Below are 19,178 nucleotides of genomic sequence, written 5' to 3'. Positions count from 1 at the left end.
AAAGGGAGGAGGAGGAGAAGAAAGGGAGGAGGAGGAGAAAGGGAGGAGAAAGAGGAGGAGGAGAAAGAAGGGAAGGGGAGGAGGAAAAAGGGAGGAAGGGGAGGAGGAAGAAAGGAAGGGGGAAGAAAGGAAGGGAGGAAGGAAGGGAGGAAGGAAGGGAGGAAGGAAGGGAGGAAGGGAGGGAGGGAGGGAGGAAGGAAGGAAGGAAGGAAGGAAGGAAGGAAGGAAGGAAGGAAGGAAGGAAGGAAGGAAGGAAGGAAGGAAGGAAGGAAGGAAGGAGAGAAAAGGAGGAGGAAGAGGAAAGGAGGAGTAGGAGGAAAAGGAAGGGGAGGAGGAAGAGAGGAACGGTGAAGGGAGGGAAGGAGGGAGGATGCCGGCCCTCCCCGCCGCCGGGCAGCACCGCGCTGCGCCCCCGGCCGCGCCGCCCGCATCCCCCATCCCCGGGGCGGTTCCCTCCCTTCGTTCCCGGTTTCTGGGCCGACTCGAGGGGCGGGGGGAAGCGGTACCGTTATTCTGCTGAGGAGCCGAGGTCTGATTTCCACGATCCCAGCCCGTTGGCTCTTGCCAGGGGTGCAAATGCGATGGTTTTGCTGATGGAGAAGCTCCCGGCAGCATCGCAGCCCCAAGCCCGGCGGGTGCTGTACCCACTGCGGCTCCGCGCACGAACCGCAGCCCCTACACAGCGTGTGCGCAACCAAACACGCAGTTACCCTCCCGCAGAGCCAATGCAGCCACCACGTCAAGACCCGTTTGGCTGCTTTAATTGGTTTTGTGGGTGGGAGGGTCTGTGATTCCAGCTGGCAGCAACACGCGGAATCCCTCCGATTGCTTGTCGGGGGACCCTGGTGCCACGCTCGGAAGCCCCAGGCTCAGACGGATATTTCAGATTTTCACCTGCTCACAGAACTAAAGGGAGGGAGGGAGGTTAAATACACGCTCTTTGCCTTCCGCCGGCAAGTTTTGCAATGTTGCAGGTGGCTCCCAGAGCTTTGTCGCTGAACCCAGTTTCTGCTTGGTTAATAAGGTTCACAGAATCTCTGAAAGGGAATTTTCTGCTCATAAAAGCCTCCAGAGATCCACCTGGCAGGATCAGCTCTCCCTGTATTGCTCCTGATGAGTTTTTTCTGAGCCTGGGTTAAGGTAAGACTCCAGTGACAAGGATTCCAAGCCATTCCCAGCAGCTTGTTGTGAATCACCTGTATCTCGCTTTTGAGCAGCTCCTCCACTGTTAAGCAGAAACACAAAAGCTCTTTCCCTTGGCAGAGGACAGGACCCCCCACGAACAGCAGAGAGGTAGTAAGTGCAAAGCTTTATTGTGCCATTCTTTTCAGTTTACAGCAGGACCCACGATGCTGCCGTTGGCACAGTGGTCTTCACAATGGCCAAGCAGCTTTGGGTGTTTCCTCCGTACACCTGTAAATATTTAGAGGCTTTGCAGTAAATCAAAGTGTTGAGGTTTTTCTACATCTTCCAAGCAGTCCCTCAGCTCTCCAGCACAAGCGTGAGTGCCGATGAGCCCGAGTACGAGCTCTGAATTCAACTGCCAAAGCAGTTGGCTTCCCTCCCCCCAGCAGGATTGGGTTTGCATCACTTTCCAAGGCAAGAGCTACTTCTTATATGACCTGTGCATCCATCCATCCATCCATCCATCCATCCATCAGTGCAGCCTGAAAGGTCAGAAAGGAGCTTTAGGCAACTTGGTCTGGAGTCATCGGGCCCTGCTGTCTGCTACCACAAAGAACAGAGGTTCACAGTCTCAGGCACATCATCTTCAAGGGTTTCTGTGAACCCATCACCGAACCCCTCTGCTTCCACCAGCTCAGGTTTCTTGTTGCACATGGGGCAGAGCTGGTTGCGGATGGCAGATGATCGCATCCAAATAATGAGGTTCCAGCGTTCCCCAGAGGCAATGGGAAGCGCACCGTGGATTTGCCCTCCTCGGTGTAACAGCCCCTGAGCTCCCACGTGTTCAATCTCTACATACTTTGGCACAGGGCTAGGATCCTGGAACAAAGGGAGACAGAGACAGCATCACACCAGAATGTCTCTAGCAGAACAACGCTCAAATAGCTGAAACTTTTACTTGTCACCTTTCTATCCATGGAGAGGCCTCACTGCCCAAGCAGTGACTTGCCAGCAGTTTAGTACAACTGTTTCCAAGTAAGACACTCTCAGTGCCAGATCCAGAGGGAATTTAAACACAGTTTCAATAAAAAAGATTATTTCAACAGCATTTAGGTGCTTTTACCCTTCTGTTGCCAAGGGGCTACAGATTTAGGTTTGTCTCATCTGAAATTACTTCTCTCTCTCTCTCAGCAGTTGGAGAAAGATGGGCTGTTTTCTTTCACTCCAGTTTCTGTCCCCTCTGAATTGGCTGCAATTAGCTTTAATATTGGTAACATGTTTGTGGCAGAAAAGGCTCCCGTATAACCAAGACATTTGGAAAAAAAAGAAGGGACAAAGCAAGTTTGACTGTCAGAACTGAATAATTGTTTCTTAGAACACAGTTGATGCCTTAAAACTGCGTGTGAGTGGGGAAGAGAATCAGGGTCAAGATTAGGAATATGCTCGGTACCTGGTTAAAATCCCCAAAGTACAAGTTGCCTTCTGTGAAGTCTTTTCCCAAAGAAACGTTTAAGGTGACTTCTGCATTGTCATAGTGAGAGCTCAAATCCAGATCTTCGTGTAGTGAGTACTTGACAACAAATGCTCTATGGCTGTCCAGACAAGTGCCTCCCAAGTCAGGATAAAGCAGTGCCGTTATGGGCTGCAGGTATTTTTCACGCAGGGGTGTGATGAAAGTTTCATCCATTCCAAGCTCATTTAGCAAAACCTGTCTCAAAGAGAGGAGACTGGAAAAGCTGATCAACTATCTCTGCTGCTTCATCAGAGCTGTGGCAAGAGCTGCCTTGTTCTCTTCCAACCCTGCTGCTTGGTCAGATAAAAGAGCTTGAGAGCAATGGCTCCAGCTACAGGCGAAAGGAGGAGGATCAAGGTGGAAAGTGACAAGGAAAAGATGGAGTAAGATCAAAAATTGAGTGTTTAGAAACTCACTCCTTGATTTAAACATGTATTGCTTCAATACAAGGTGATTTTTGCACTGAGATACCAACTCCCATCCCCGTTCCCTTCTTTCCTTGCCCTTTTGTCTGTGGATTACACATTCCTTCAACGATTGCACTTCAAGGAGGCTGTACTCAAACTGCTCTGTGCTCAAATGATGGGCATTTTGGAAAGAAAAGGAGTGTGAAGCAAGGGGTAGAGGGGGTATTGAGGGGTAGAGGGGGTATTGAGGGGTAGAGGGGGTAGCCTCTGCTCCTGAATGCTCCCCCTAAAGAAGCACAAGAGACGGTGAGTCTTACCCCATAGTTATTCATAGTGTTGGGCCTGCCTTTAGGCATATCTGACTGCTCAAAGTTCTCCAGCTCATCCACAAAGGCCTGGCAGAACTCCTCTGTGAACACTGGGAGTCGATAGATCCTCTTATCTGTCAAAAGAAGGGAGACACCGTTTGCTGGGGACAGAAACAAGCGAGACTGTTCTTGGCTCTCATGCTGTCCAGCTCTACTGTGCTGCTGTCGGTGAGAAAGCACGACCCACACGCTTCACTTTGTGCTCAGGCTGCTCAAAGGGCTGGAACCATTCCCCGGGATCAGCTCTGGAATGCATTTGTTGGTTTTTTTTCATGTTAGCCCCTCATTTCCAGGCTTCCCCATCCAGTTGGGTGATCTGGCACCGATTTAAAGGCCTCCTGCAAGTGCCAAGGAAATGTTTTGAATCTAGAGGGAGGGCAACGAATCAACGGCTCATCACAGTCTGAAAGGAGCCTCCTGGAAGAAGGAGACTCGAGGTCATTTAGGGGATGTGGGATTGGATGTGGGATTCACTTGTCCAGTGCCAGTCTTCTGGGAAGACTGGGCCTTCGGAGCTGCCTTCGGAGCTGCCTTTACCTTAGGTAAAGCCCTAAAGGTCTGTGTAAAGCTCAGTATCGAGGAAGCTAAGATAAAGAAAGCACGAAAAGGCTCTGTGTCTGGAAATCACCCCTCAGACAAATCCAGGAGCCCTGCAGATACGCAACATTTGTGTCTTGAGAAAAGCAGGTAACTTTGCAGCTTCCCCTCTACGTGTTGTCAGCATTTCTGGTAGAGAGAGTGCTTCACAGATGCCTCCTGGGAAGCTTAAAACCCAGATCTCTTTAAAAGACTGAAAACTAGACTGAAGCTCAGACTAACCAACAGGGATTGTCTGAAACGGTAAAGCACTTCGGGAGAGAAAACCAAACTCCCCGGGCTAACAGTGTTCCTTCAGCGGGCGCCCCAGCAAGGTTGTGGTACAAACAAAACCCCAGCCCTGCTGCAACTAGAGCTTCTGATGAAACATCAGCAGACTGAGACTGGAAAAGCAGAAAGCAGGACCTCATCCAGAGCATAACTGCTGCCCAATACTGCCTCTCCAGAGACTCTTGTCAAGCAGAAAATAACATCCTGTTTGACTCAGCTGCATATCAAACCTGAGCTATTAAAGATGGGGCTTGAAAACAGCTGTCAGCACTGAATTTGCAGTGTCAGACAGGGAGATCTTTGTGGCTGATGTGTTGTTTGCTTTACCTGAGAAGGATTCGATGTAGCACAGGAGGCCGTGGAGATGAGCATCCGGAGACCTGCAGTATCTCACGATTTCTAGAAACTCTGGGGCCAGGAATGATTCCTAACATCCAGGGAAGGAGGATAAAAAATACACAGAAACACAATTAGCCCGTGCAGTTTTTTACAGCCCAAGAGGGAAATGGACTTTCAGGCAGCCACAGGAAAATATGTAGGGTCTAGAGAGCAAGGTTGAGACTCACATTTAGCTTATTGCTGTGGCAGGAAATGCAGAATGCTACTGGTATTTTTCTTGGTGGTTTAGGTAAGTTGCTGCTTGCTCTAGTTCATAGGTTTCCAAGTATAACTGGCTAGATTTATCCTTAGTGTGATAGGAAAGAGCCTGGCTTGCCATGATCGACTCCTAACAGGTAAGTGCAAAGTCTCTTCTAGCAGATTTAGCATCTTGTCATGGTCTCAGCACAACAGAGCCACTGTGCTCTGCTGTAAGCGCTTCCCCAGACAGCTCATGAGAGACAACAGCAGAACAGGCAATGGCAGAACGTGTTACTAAAGGTTCACAGAGCAGTAAATCTGTGTGAACTTGTGCGTTACTGCTGATCTGTGGTTATTATCCAGCTGGAAAGCCTCGGCTCTGGCAAACATGAAGAAATTCAAAGCACAGTAACCCACAACAAGGACTACCCTGCGTTTGTGGTGGAGTGCATTAAACTGTCCCCTTCAGCTTAAATAGTAACTTGTCTGTGTGTTAAGCCCATCAAGGCCGATTTCTGTGGCTGTTCGTTAGATAGACCTCACTGACCCTGTTTGCTGCAGTGATACTTTAGGTCTCAATTACTGATGGTATTCTGTGTCCAGTACCAGGTGCTGGTGATGCTTCAATCCAGAGTGACCCTTACCCGGCTCTAAGCCAGGCGGAATCTTGCTTGGAGAATATGCTATGCTGTGAAAGTTTTTAATTCAGTTTTAATATGCTATGCTTTGGTTTTAATTCAGTCCAGCTCTAGCACTGTGATCAGTCCCAAGAAGGGGTCTTCCTACTGCAAAAATAAACTGTCAGGCAATCCCTCGAGTACAAAATAGATTCCAAACAAACTGTCTACCTGCAGAAGGTACACTTCTGGGTGTTTTCGTTTGTAGCTCTTTAAGATGATGGCTTTGCGTTCCACTGACTGATGAATTAATTGTTTTCTTCTCTCCACTTCTGCCTCAATCTACAAGTAAACAATAGATCATATTGTTAGAAAATCATCAAAAGATATAACTAAAACAGTTCCAGGAATTTGCTTATTGTTTTAAACCAATTGTTTTTGTTCTGGACATCTCTGGGAGACAAGAGTATGCAGCTTTGCTTTTCTATAGTCAGGTCCAAGACCTATCTGAAAAGCCAAATGTCTAAGAGGGATTTGAGATACGTTCTGATTACAGATGGCTTAAAAAAAATATATGAAGTCTTTCCGCAGATACGTCAAGTGGAGCTGTGAAGTTCCAGCCCTTTCAGGCATTCTGACACCTCAAGAATCGCTGGCCTACGCTTTAAGAGTCTGGCTTGTGTTCTGACAATATAAGCATTGTCTAAAATAAAGACATTTGCTGGGAGGGAGACAAGACTTGACACGAACGGATTACCACTAAGTGTTATGGGGACAGTCTCTTCTGCCAATTCAGATTAAAGAGCTGTAGTAGCAGCTCATTCAGGCAGCTCTTCCTCTTTAATAACACTCCCACGAGATTAGTTTATAACATTCCCTAGCTATCAAAGGAAAGGGGGGGTGACCGGTACCCGCTGCTCCCGACCCCTGGTAATGTGGTTAGCATAACTAACACCATTTTATAAGGCAAGCAGCTATTCTCTGTGACTGAGCGGGTCCTGCGTTAGTTCCTTTTCCCTCATTCTCAGGCCCTGGAGGTCCTGTGAACTAAGCAGATGAACTAGATTCCTTCTTCCCCTCCCTACCAGCCTCAAGATTCCTGGGCACCAGGCTGATTCCTCCCTTCCCTGCCAGACTTGAAGGTCCCAGGCACGTGGCCATTCCGCGGTGATGATGGCCCCGTCACAGAACAGGGAAGTGTAACAGCACCCAGAGCACTGTCTGGAAAATCAAACCGTTATAATTCCTAAGTGGGCAGCCTGGACTGGAACTGCTGCTGGACACAGACCCCACTATGGCCAGGGACACCTGCACCGCCGCCTCCCTCCTCTGAGGACTGAGTGATTCGTATTCTTTTATACGATTTCCAAGCGTAGGTTATGATTGCTGTATTGATACAGCAAACTGTGTATTAAGATCTGACCCAATCTGCAGATGCTCCAGGTGATTAGAAATTTTAAGTTAAGTTGGGTTCTAAGTGATTAGAAATCCTAAAGTTAATTTAGGATCCAGAAATCCTAAATTAACTTGGATTATAAATTCTGTTTTATGCTGCTTATCGTGCTATATTGATTCCGCTTGTATAAATCCTGTGCCACGCTAATCATAAATTCTGTGCTATACTAATCAAAATGTCCTGCTAAGAAAATAAAGCCTTAATTGTAACTATGGCTTAGTGTTGACTTCATTCTGCCAAGGATCCCTAAAAGAACCTGTCTGTCTTCTTAGTGTCGCGGTGAAACTGGGGCTGGTTGTGCGACGGATCCCTGGCCTGGAAGGAAAGACAGATGGATCCCTCCCTAAGAAAGTGTCCTGGAGAGAGTTCCTGTGATACACACTGGGTAGCGCTGCCTTCTTCGGTAGACTTCACGTGAACTCTGGCATCCCGGGTGATCCCAGCCCAAGGCACCCTTTAATTAACAAAAGAAGGGATGAGGAAAGACAAACAAGCAGGGTGTTGGGAGCCAGGTGAATAAAACCTAAAACCATGGGTGCAGGGAGCGGCACAGAAGGCCGTTTTCATAATGTGTTCCAGTTTTTTTCCAGTATTTACTTGCAGGGTGTTCCTAGTCCACGTGCATCACCGACTGCATCTCGCCCCGGGTCAAGGCGCCAGCGTGGAATTTTCCTGTTGGTCTCAACCCGGCACCGGGTTTGACCTCGACAAGGCACAGAGGAGCAGTGTCCCCCGGCTGTCTGGGGCAGGGCTGGTGGCTTCAGCGAGTGCTTCTGTGCGTGGAGATGCTACAAGTGGGGGGGTCCCTGCAGCGGCTGGGGTGCAGAGCCCCCCCCGGGCCAGCTGTGAGGGGGTCTCCCTGAGGAGAGCTGGGGCTCGGTATCCCCCCAGGCTACCCACGTACGTGGAAATGCCATGGGTGAGGGGTGTCCCTGAGGGGAGTCCCCCCAGGCCACCCGTGTGTGTGTGGAGGGGTGTCCTTGAGGAGAGCCAGGGTGTGGGATACCCCAGGCCAACTGTGCTTGAGGGTTAAGGGGTCCCAAGGGGAGCCAGGGCGCAGGGTCCTCCCCTGGGCCACCCATGCATGAGGAAGGAGAATCCCTGAGGGGGGGCCATGGTGTGGGGTCCCCTCAGGCCATCCATGGGTGCAGGGAGTCCCCCCCCCAGGCTGCCTGTGTGTGTGGGGGGTTCCCCAAGGAGAGCCAGGGCGCAGGGGCCACCTGTGCATGAGGGAGGTCCCCTGTTCCTCCTGTGGGTGTGGGGGGTCCCCTGCAGGGGCTGGGGCACCCCCAGCATGCCTATGTGTGAAGGGGGGGGTCCTGAGGGGACCCAGGGCGCAGAGGCCACCCACATTCATGAGGGCGGCCCTGCGTGGAGCCAGGGTGTGGGGTCCCCCCGGGCCACCCGTGCACGAGGTGGGTCCCTTGAGGTGAGACAAGGTGTGGTGTCCCCCCAGGCCACCTGTGGATGAAGGGGGGTCCCTGTATGGAGCCAGGGTGTGGGGGTCCCCCCCGTCTCACCCGTGCAGGAGGGGGTCCCCTGCAGGGGCTGGGACACAGGGTCTCCTCGGGCCACCCATGCATGAGGGGGTGTTCCCGAGAGAGCACGGACACGGGATTCCCCCCGGGTCGCCTGTAGGTGACGGGGGTCCCTAAGGGGGCGCCGGGCTCTGGGGTCCCCCTGTCCCACCCGCGGGTGCGGCGGTCCCCCTGCAGGGGCAGAGACACGGGACACCCCCCAGCCCCTCCCCAGCCGAACCCCCTCCCCGTGGCCGCTCTCACCTCCCGCACGGCGGCCGCGAACGCCTCCTCGCTCCTGCATCCTCGCTCCTGCAGCGCCTGCAACGCACGCGGCGCCGTCACCCCCCAGCCCGGCCCCGGCCGGAGGAGAGGGGGGGACACGACCCCGCCGTTACCCGCCCGTGGTCGCGGCGGAGCTGCTCCTCGTCCCGGTACCGAACGTGCAGCCCGTAGCGCCCCACGAAGATGTTGTCGGTGAAGAAGCAGGCGCAGGACAGGAACGAGCGGCGCGCGGCCATGTTTCCCGCCGGCGGGGGAGGGGGGCGGCACCGCGCGCGGGTGAAGCCACCAAAGGGCTCCGCCGCGACGCTTCCGGGCGGGTGAGGGAGCATCGGAAAACTTCCATCGCGGGGAAAAACGGAGGGGAGACGAAACCGGGTCGATTTTTCTTGTTTTATACTTTTTTTTATACTTTTTTTTTTTCCCCTGGACTTCGGGTGGTGTCACCGCAGTCGGAGCCCGCAGCAGCGCCGCTCCGAGGCCGCGCTTCCACCCCGTGCCTGACAGCGGGAGCGGGGCGGCGGCGTTCGCCGAGCAGAGTTTGCAGACGGTGCCTGGGAGCGACCGCGCCGCGGGGCGCCGGCCGAGCCCCGGGGCGACCGCACCGGCCCTTTCCCGGCCCCGGCCACTGCCTGAGCCCCTTCCCGGCCCCGGGAGACTGGGCCGGCCCCGGCCACTGCCTGGACCCCAGCCCCGGGGAAACTGAACCGCCCCCGGTTCCAGCCTCGGGGTGACCGGTCCAGCCCCGGTCCCTGCCTCGACCCCTGTCGCAGCTCCGGGGAGACCGGTCCGGCCCCTGCTCCGACCCCTTTCCTTGCCCCAGCCCCGGGGTGACCGGGCCAGCCCCGGTCCCGGCCCCAGGGTGATCGCACCGGCCCCGGTTCCGGCCCCGGTTCCAGCCCCTGCTTTGACCCCTTCGACCCCTGTCCCGGCCTCAGCCTCGAGGCAACCGGACCTGCCCGGTGTATTAAGGTCCCTTTCTCCACCCCGTCTCAGTCCCGCCTCCGGGGCGACTGGCCCGGCCCCTTCCCTGGCCTGTCCCCCGGCCCCGGCCCCGGCCCGGGGGTCACCGCTCCAGCCCCGGTTCCTGCCTCGATCTCTGCCCCAGCGCCGGGACGACCGGCTCAGCCCCGGTTCCAGCCCCTGCTCCAACCCCTTCCCCTGCCCCGGTCTCTGCCCCTTCCCCTGCTCCGACCCCGGTCCCTTCGCGGCCATGGACTCGGCGCTGCAGGTGGCCGAGGAGGAGGTGGTGGCAGCCGAACCGTGTGGCCCCAACAGCAAATTCGAGGACATTTACCGGCTGCTGGCCGAGGGCTGCTTCCCTCCCAGCTTCTGCTCCATCAAGAGGAAGAACCTCAAGCGCTACGCCCAGAAGTTCGTCGTGGACGGTGGGGACGCGGGTGGCACCGCGGGACAGCACGAAGGAGGGCTTGGGGGTGGGGGAGGGAGGGGGGACAGGGACCCGCTGGGAGGAGGCGATGGCATCTCTGCACCCCAGAGGTGAGGACAGAGCCACCCGCAGCCGGGGAGAGGGGGATACTGTGTCCTGGGCTGAGCAGTGGGAGCAGCAGCGCCAGGAAGGGGATTCTGCCCCTCTGCTCCGCTCTGGTGAGACCCAACCTGGAGCCCTGCGTCCAGTTCTGGAGTCCTCAGCACAGGAAGGACATGGAGCTGTTGGAGAGAGTCCAGAGGAGGGCACCAACATGATCAAAGGCCTGAAGTGCCTCCCCTGTGAAGAGAGGCTGAGAACATTGGGGTTGTTCAGCCTGGAGAAGACTCCAAGGAGAACTTCTTGTGCAGCCTTTCAATACTTAAAGGGGACCTGTAGGAAAGATGGGGGAAAATCTTTTTAGCAGGGCCTGTAGCAATCAGACAAAGGGTAATAATGGCTTTAAACTAAAAGAGGGGATGTTTAGACTAGATATTAGGAAGAAATTTTTTACACTGAAGATGGTGACACACTGGCACAGGTTGCCCAGAGAGGTGGTAGATGCCCCATCCCTGAAAACGTTCAAGGTCAGGTCAGATGGGGCTCTGAGCAACCTGATCATGTGGAAGATATCCCTGCTCCCTGCAGGGTGGGTGGACTGGATGACCTTCATGGTCCTTTCCAACCCAAACCATTCTCTCATTCTGTTCTAGGATACATGCCTTCTTGGCCCTCACAGAGCAGGAGCCGTGGGGTCCAGCATTGCTGGTAGCTGCTGCCTCTCTCTGTGGCACTTCTGGGTTACAGGGTGGGCATCATGACAAGCTGGGGTAGCATCGGTGCGCCACAGGGTGGGCTCCAGCTGGCCTGCGTCATAGCAGAGGATTTTGCTCAGTCTTATTGCAGAAAAGAGGTCCCTGGACTTATCTGAGGGTGATTCCAGTTCAGCAGCTTCTCCAGAGGTTTTACAGAAGCTTCCAAGGCAACAGTCCCACTTTGTTGTGTCTCACCTGTTTTTCCCACTGTAGAAAATGACCTTTTAGCTGGGACTGAGTCTGTGAAACGGCTGTACGAGTGCATTGGTTAAGATAAAGTTCTCATGCCTGCAGGTGGCTGCCTCTACTATGTGGGACCCAAGAAGGAGGAAAAGCGTGAAGTGATTGTGGATCCTGAACGGAGGCGGCAGGTCTTTCTGGAAAGCCATTTCACCGAAATCGGGAACCATCTGGGCCAGAAAAAGACAGTGCACCGCATTCAAAGCCGGTACTACTGGCTAGGGATTGTGAAGGATGTTGTGGACTGGGTAAGTTGAGAGCATTGACCATGTCAATGGCAGCAGTACTTCCCAGGACGTTCAGGCAGCAATCCCAAGTGAGCAGCTAGAAGAGCCCTGATGCAGGGATGATGGCGTTTCTAGTGCCTGTTGCTTTGACACCATGCACTAAGGAACTCGGCAGGTGAAACTGTTGGAACATCCTGAAGCAGCTGGATAGATTGGAAGTCTTTCCCCTGAGCGTCAGAAAACCTGCACAGGTAGGACTTCTCGTGCAGGGCAGTTTTGGCCAGCATGGGAATGTAGGATTGTTTCAAAGGAGTGTTGTTGAGTCTAGCTTTGAGCAGGCTGGATTCCTGCCAGAGCTGCCCAGTTCCCTAAACTATTATAACAGGAGGAGCTTGGTGTTCCTGCCAGCTCTTCTTGGGTGCTTTGCCTCACCTGTTTTATTGCTGAAAGTTCCCTGCAGCAGGGCTCTGCAACAGTGTGGTTTGAAGAAGCGTGGTTGCATTGCATGGTCCAAACAGCCCGTGCTCCTCCAGCATCCTAAGGCTGATGATTTTTCTAGCCAACAGCAGAAGTTTAAAATACAATAAATATTTCTCTAAAAGCAGGGTGAGAAATGTCTTAGCCATAGGCCACGTTGAGAAAATTGGTTATTGTGTCAGAGAAAGCTGTCCATCTCATCCCTTCATAACCTGTCCAGTCTCAATTTGACAGAATTTGACAGTGTATTTTCAAATCCTTTGATGTGTTTTTTCCCTTTCCAGATTAAAATGTGTGAAACGTGCCAGAACTCAGAGCACCACAAGAACATCTCGCGGAAAGCAAGGCCTGTCAAAGTGGAATCACCCTGGGAAGTCCTAGGATTAGACATTCATGGTGAGTGCTTGCAGCTGGTAGACAGGCTTTTCAAGGCTGTCACAGCAGCCTAACCAAGGTGCAACCTGATCCGCGTGACTGACTTGGCTTCCTCCCCGCACACAGAGGGAGTTGTGGGTGTGTGTTTCTTCCCAGAATTGAATCTGTGATGGTTGTATTTTTGCTGACAAAGGTCACAGAAACGTACTGGCCAGATGACATTGCAGATGAGAGTCGTGGTCATTTTCTAAGTGCTTGTTTTGCTGGGTTGGGTTTTTAACTTTCCTCATTTGGGTGCTATTACAGGGGCACATTGATTTTTCTTGATGCCTCTTTATGTAGGACCTTTTCCTGAGACGAGCCAGAGCAATACACACGTCCTCCTCGTGACTGACTACTTCACTAAGTGGGTTGAGGCTGCCCCTCTGCAAAAGAAAGATCCTGTATCAGTGGCGAAAGCCCTAGCTACGATTTTTTACAGGTAAGCTCTTCTGTTGTTGATTGCATTGCACCTCTACGGTGAGATGGGGGTGCGCTGGGGTGTGTCTTGCAAAAATACTGCGTCCCTGAGATGGTTCATGAGAGCTGGGGCTCTCACTTCTAACGGATATGCCATGCAGTGCCTCTTAGTTGCTTTTGACAAAGTACTTGGGAAGATCCTGTTATCTCTTTGTTATCAGGGGAGAGGAGAAAGTAGCAGAAGTGGTTCTCTGCATAACCCCAAGGTCAAGAGGAATGGTGTCCTAGTTCTCTGCAGACGTTTTAAAACTTTTCTCTGATGCCTCCTAGAAAGCACTTGTTTCATACTCACGGTGCACATCCTTTAGCACCAGCTCCACCTGAGGGTCTTGGTCCCTTTCATATCCCGTTATCGCCCGTGAAGACTGAACCCCTCTGGCTCTGCCCTGTCACTGATGGAGTAAAACCAGTTGTGTGCCCTCTTCTTGTTCAGGTTTGGAGCATCCAAGAACATTTACGCCAGCCAGAGCTGGGACTTCTGTGAGGAGGTAGGTCAGGGGCTGGGTGGGTCAGGGAGAAGCAATATGACCTTCAAGCGCTTCTTTTTGGGCAGCAGGTCCTGAAGACAGTGTTGCAGTGTGCCTTGCAGGGGGAAACAAGGAGCCGAAGCTGCCTTTTCCCTGCCCCAGCCCTGTTGTGAACAGTAGATGATTTGTCAGTGCTTTCACCCTGTCAGAGATTTAAGATTGTGATTTCTCTGGTGCGAGTCCTCCAGCCACACTGCAGCCTCGCTGCTCAGAAGGGAAAATCCTGTGAGATCTAGTCCATGAGATTCCTGCCCTCTGCTGGAATTAACCCAGATTCCCAGTGCTGTGGAAAGCCTTAAGCACAGAAACAGTCGTTGCAAAACATTTTCTCAGGTTCTAACCACTCTGGGGAGCTTTTTCTGCTGAGCAGCACCTCCAGGCATGAGGGCAGTGCGGTCCTGTGCTGTGGAGGCTGCTGGCTGCTGTGGTGCAAACCCACCTTCTTCTTCTCCCTGCCTTTACAGGTCAGTCGGCATTTATGCGAGGGCTGGAACATCTCTCAGATCCTCACCCCCACAGACCCTGCAGACTGTGCGGGCCTGGATGACCGCAGCGCCGAGCTGCTCAGATCCTCCATCTGCAGTGTGGTGAACGAGAAGCCCAGCGAATGGGACGCTAACCTTGACCCTGTGCTCTTTGACTTCCGCACCTCAGTTAACTCTGTTACGAAGTACACTCCCTTCTTCCTCATGTTCAACAGATATGTGTGCCTGTCGTCGGAGGTAACTTCTCGACCAAGGAGAGCCTTGTAAGAGGTTTGCCACTGGCATAGTTAGAGTAACACTCAGTTATCTGTACCTTGCAGGTGGATTTTGTCAAGGACTCTAAAGAGCAGGGAGCTATCTCTGGTAAGGCAGACAGCCTTCCGTCATTCACAGCTGCAGTTCAGGAGCAGCAGAATGCGGTGAAAGAAATTGTAAGTCTTATAGTGCCTTGAAATCATTTTGCAGCTAAACTCCCCGCAGAGTCCCTTGCACCAGGCTGTGCAAGAGCTGCACCGAAGGGGTTTGCCCATACAAGGGTCACACCACAGCAGGCACCCACTCAGGCGCTCGGAGGGATTCCCTGGCCCAATCTGTCCAGAAATGCCATCTCACAGGAGTACTTTGCCTGTGGGCTCTCTCCTGTCACTGAGCGTAGCCGGCAGCCGATGGGCTCGAGCGCAGCAGGGAGGCCGCCCGTTCAGCAGGGAAAGAGTGAGGCAGAAGGCAGTTAAGCACTCCACAGGCCTGAAAGGAGAGGTGGCAATGGCACCTCGATGCGTGACAAAGGCAGCAGAAGCAGAGCCTGACCCTCTGAGCTATTTTATGCCATGGGGAAGCTGGTGGTGGTGCTGCTCGGAGCTGGGTGATGAAATCCGAGGGCCTGGCTTACCCTGTCCAGGCTAATGAGAGTTGTGTCCTAACCTGCCCAGCACTCTGCCTTGTAATCTGCATCTCAAATCAGCCAGAAGAGTCCATCCTTAGGCAGGGGCAAAAAGCCTTTAGGGACACGCTGTATAATTAAGAATGTTGAAAGTAACCCTGTCTCAAAATGGGAGGAAGTTAAATTAGGGAGGTCGGGGCTATCATGAAGATTAATGAGTGGCTCAGTGGGCAGCTGGGTTTGGGGCGCAAGGCCAGCATTCAGTTCCTTGTCTCTAACATCCTGGGTGACCTTGGGGAACTCATTTTATTTATCTGGTTCTTGATTGAACTTTAAAATCACGTCAGTGTCCCCTGTAAAGTGCTTGACGATCCGTGTGCCAAAAAATAATAGGCAAGGCTCAAATGCTTTGTTTGCTCCGTCATTTCTTAGACTCAGAGTCTACGTAGTCCTGTCTGATGCCACTTGGACTGGGATTCTCCTTGCTGGGGAATAGCAGTAGTAAAACCAGACAGGAAGGAGGAGGCCTGGGAGCTGAACATGTGGGAACTATTCCCAACGGATCCCTTTGGCAGCTCAGGGTCGCTGCCTTGGCTCCCCTTCTGTGAAACGGAGATGCACATTGTGGCATGGGGCAGCGAGAGCTCTGTGTAGCTCATGCCAAAACATCCTGTCCTGTCCATAAGGGCGTTCCTGGTGTCTAGGGTGCCGACTCTTGCCTGCTGACAGGCCAGGATTGGGAGGTCATAAAAGCTTCCCTTGGCTCGTTACTCCAGCCTAGATCCCCTTCTGCCCTCTACTGATGGAGAATTAACAGCTACGGCCACGAAATCACAATTTCTTAATGTAAAGTCTCCTGGTAGCATGGGGTTGGTGAGGACAAGGCTGGAAGGACCTTGCTTAGTCCTACTTTTGCTCCTGGGTGTAACTGGCTGTGACCTTGGCTTGCCGACCTGAGCTCTGCAACGCCATCTCTCACTCCGTGGGCTCAGGTGAGACCAATGTGAGAGGATTTTTAGTGGCATCTCGAGGCCCAGCCCAAGCAATGTGCTTTACAGGTGATTGCCAACATGACCACAGCCTACAAGCGGGAGAGGAAGAGTGTGAAAAGGAAAAGTCGGGGCCTGCCTTCTCTTGCTTTCAAAGTGGAAGACAACATGTTTGGGAGCAATGCCGCCGCCTCCCTGAAGAAGCTGAAGAAGGGCCAGTTTGTGTCGTTTCAGATCGAGACGGTCCTGCCACCTGAGCAGAGTATGTCCAGCATGAAGAAAACCAGTTAGCCTTTGGGGGGCTTCTCGGGGTCTGGCGGGGCCGGTGACTGTAGCATCAACTGTCCCCGAGGTTTATGGCCTGGCTGCATGGAGGTCCCAGCTGCAGACGTGCCTGCTCTGTCCTGGGGAGAAAGGAAGGAGAAAGTTCAGATAAGGGTGTCTATGCAGCCCTTTTCTGGTCCCAATTTGCCCCTGATCCATCCCTCCAAGTGAGGGAGGTGGTACCTTCCTCATTTACGCTTTGGCAGGGATTCAGTCTGGCTAAAACCACTTCCACCTCAACTATGCGTGGAAGCTGCCCTTTCAGGAGTCATTGCATCAAAGCCCAAGGAGTGGTCTGGGGGCAGGCGAGAAGAGAACCGGGAATTAGACCCAGATTAGCTGTGTCGTGGTTTGTTTCCTACAGTCCCCACCATTAGCCTGAACTGGGAAGAGTCAGGCCAGATCTGACCGCGTTCCCAGTGGACATGGGAATGGCTTGAAGTGAGCTTTTTTTTAAGTTTTTAGCACTAATTAGCAGAAGTAAAATCAACAATGGAATGCGATATTTTTATTCTTCATTAGGCAAGCAGAGAAAAATGAATCTTTCCTTTGTAACATCGCCATTCTGTTCTCTCCAGAAATGGAGTGAAGCACAGGAACCCTGCAGTCTGTTCCTATGCTGGCAAGGGTTGTACGGGTGTTTTTAAGTCCATTACTCCAAAAATATAAGGAATCTTTGCCGTAGTGCAACCAACTGGCCCCTCTGTCATCTCGATAACGCAGCTGGATGCAGAGATGCCAGAATAGCTGGATTTCTTGAAGCTGAATCCTGCCCTGTGTTAGGAGTTGATGTAAAACCCTGTTCAGGGGTTAATTTAAAAAACAATGCTGAGCACTTGTCCTGATTATTTTTAAAGTCAACCTGTGTGTTGTGTTTTATTGGTATGAAACCAATAAAATAACATTTAAAAAAATAAATGAAGATATATTTATGCAAAAAAAAAAACCTCTCTAAGTTGGGAAAGCTCCGGGGCTGTGTTGGGGCAGGGTGGTAGCCGGGGTTCAGGTGCTCAGTGCTGCTGTACCTGGCTGCCCTGTGGGTGCCCGGTTGCCCTGTGGGTGCCCAGTATCTGGTGCTGCCCTGCCCGGTATCCGCGGATACCTGGTGCCCAGTGCCCACGGCTGCCTGGTTGCCCTGCAGGTGCCCGGTGCCACTATGCCTGGTACCCACCAGTGCCCGGTGTTGCTGTCCCCGATTGCCCCGTGGGTGCCCAGGATCTGGTGCTGCCCTGCCTGGTGCCCATGGGTGCCCAGTGCTGCTGTTATAGATACTCAATCAACCATAATTTCTGCAAAAGATTCCTTAATTGTGTTCATATGGGAAAGCATAAAAGCAAACAGCGCTCCACCAACGATGCACACTTAAGTCTAAGCTCTTATTTCCTTTTATATTCTTCTGCAGGTCAATATTGTCGATGTGGTGTTTTCTCAAGAGTAGGTTTAAGCCTTTTAAGGTGATTTTCTTTTCTTCTTCCTTGTCTTCACTTCTGTACTTTGAGCTCGGTTTCTTGCACAACATATTTTTCATGATTGTTTATCAAGTTAATCCGCAAAATGTCCTGCTATTGTTTCATGCCTCCTTAGAAGGTCTGACCTTTACTCAGACTCCAAATCATCCCCGCAGGCCTTTTTCCCTATTGTCTGTAACGCTATTTTGCAGGTTGTGCACCAACAGGCGTTACACTGCGTTTTCTGTCACGAATTACATCTACACTCTTCACACTGCCATGCCTGTTGCCCCATGGGTGCCAGGTATCTGCGGGTGCCCAGTGCTGCTGTGCCCAGTTGCCCTGTTGGTGCCCAGTGTCTGGTGCTGCCCTGCCCAGTGCCTGCAGGTGCATGGGGTTGCTGTGCCTGGTGCCCGCAGGTGCCCAGTGCCACCGTGCTTGGTTGCCCTGTGGGTACCTGGTGTCCGGTGCCACCCTGCCTGGTATCCATGAATGTCTGGTGTTTCTGTGCCTGGTGCCTGTGGGTACCTGGTGTCCATGAATGCCTGGTGTTTCTGTGTGTGGTGCCTGTGGGTACCTGGTATCCGTGGATGCCTGGTGTTTCTGTGTGTGGTGCCTGTGGGTACCTGGTATCCGTGGATGCCTGGTGTTTCCGTGCCTGGTGCCTGTGGGTACCTGGTGTCCGTGGATGCCTGGTGTTCCTGTGCCCGGTGTCATAGAATCCTAGAATCGTTTGGGTTGGAAGGGACTTTAAAGACCTAGAGAAGTACAACACATTTCTTTCATTTCAAGCTTTCACATACAAGGCTTCATCTTATTTAGCTCACTACACAGTTGGAGGTTTTCAGGCACAGCCGTGGACAAATAAACCTGGAACAGTCTCATCTCAGAACTGCAACACACGGGGTCCACTGACACATAGAAAACTGGTAAGAGACAACGACAGCAGCCGGAAGAAAACGGGCTTCTGTGTTGTTTTAATAAGCAAAAATCCAAATGCACTGCTTGGAGCCTGATTCACAGAGGCATTTCCAACAGGCAAAACAAGCATCAGAAACCCCACAGCCTTCGCACACCGCCTCGACACACAGAAATCATGGAGTCACAGAATGGTTTGGGTTGGAAGGGACCTTAAAGATCATCCAGTTCCAACCCTCTGCCATGGGCAGGGACATCCCACTGGATCAGGGGCTCAAGGCCCATCCAACCTGGCCTTGAACACCTCCAGGGATGGGGCAGCCACCACTGCTCTGGGCACCCTGGGCCAGGGCCTCCCCACCCTCACAGTGAAGCAATCGCTCCTTCTGTCCAGTCTATAGCTGCCCCTCTCTGTGACCAGCAGGGCCAGGGAGGTGATTCTCCCTCTGTACTCGGCACTTGTGAGACCACACCTTGAGTACTGTGTTCAGTTCTGGGCCCCTCACCACAGGAAGGATGTTGAGGCTCTGGAGCGTGTCCAGAGAAGAGCAACGAAGCTGGTGAGGGGCTGGAGAACAAGGGTTACGAGGAGCGGCTGAGAGAGCTGGGGGTGTTCAGCCTGGAGAAGAGGAGGCTGAGGGGAGACCTTATTGCTCTCTACAACTGCCTGAAAGGAGGTTGTGGAGAGGAGGGAGCTGGGCTCTTCTCCCAAGTGACAGAGGACAGGACAAGGGGGAATGGCCTGAAGCTCCGCCAGGGGAGGTTCAGGTTGGATATCAGAAAAAAATTCTTCA

The 19,178-nt window shown here is 52.7% G+C and overlaps 1 protein-coding gene across 1 annotated transcript; it reads right to left on the bottom strand.

The window, feature by feature from the left end:
• Nucleotides 1–506: 506 nt before the first annotated feature.
• OGFOD2 (2-oxoglutarate and iron dependent oxygenase domain containing 2) lies at nt 507–9,179 on the bottom strand. The gene is made up of 7 exons (XM_054081995.1): nt 8,848–9,179; nt 8,714–8,770; nt 5,708–5,818; nt 4,608–4,707; nt 3,363–3,487; nt 2,576–2,833; nt 507–2,004 (listed from the first exon to the last, which is right to left on the bottom strand). Exons 1-7 carry the CDS (start codon nt 9,061–9,063, stop codon nt 1,729–1,731), a joined length of 1,143 nt encoding a protein of 380 aa, XP_053937970.1. The 5' UTR covers nt 9,064–9,179; the 3' UTR covers nt 507–1,728.
• Between the last annotated feature and the right edge of the window lie 9,999 nt (nt 9,180–19,178).

The sequence above is a fragment of the Cuculus canorus genome, chromosome 17 (assembly GCF_017976375.1).
Source record: "Cuculus canorus isolate bCucCan1 chromosome 17, bCucCan1.pri, whole genome shotgun sequence".
In the NCBI taxonomy this organism is placed as follows: Eukaryota; Metazoa; Chordata; class Aves; order Cuculiformes; family Cuculidae; genus Cuculus; species Cuculus canorus.
This window is presented reverse-complemented; position numbering and strand designations above follow the sequence as displayed.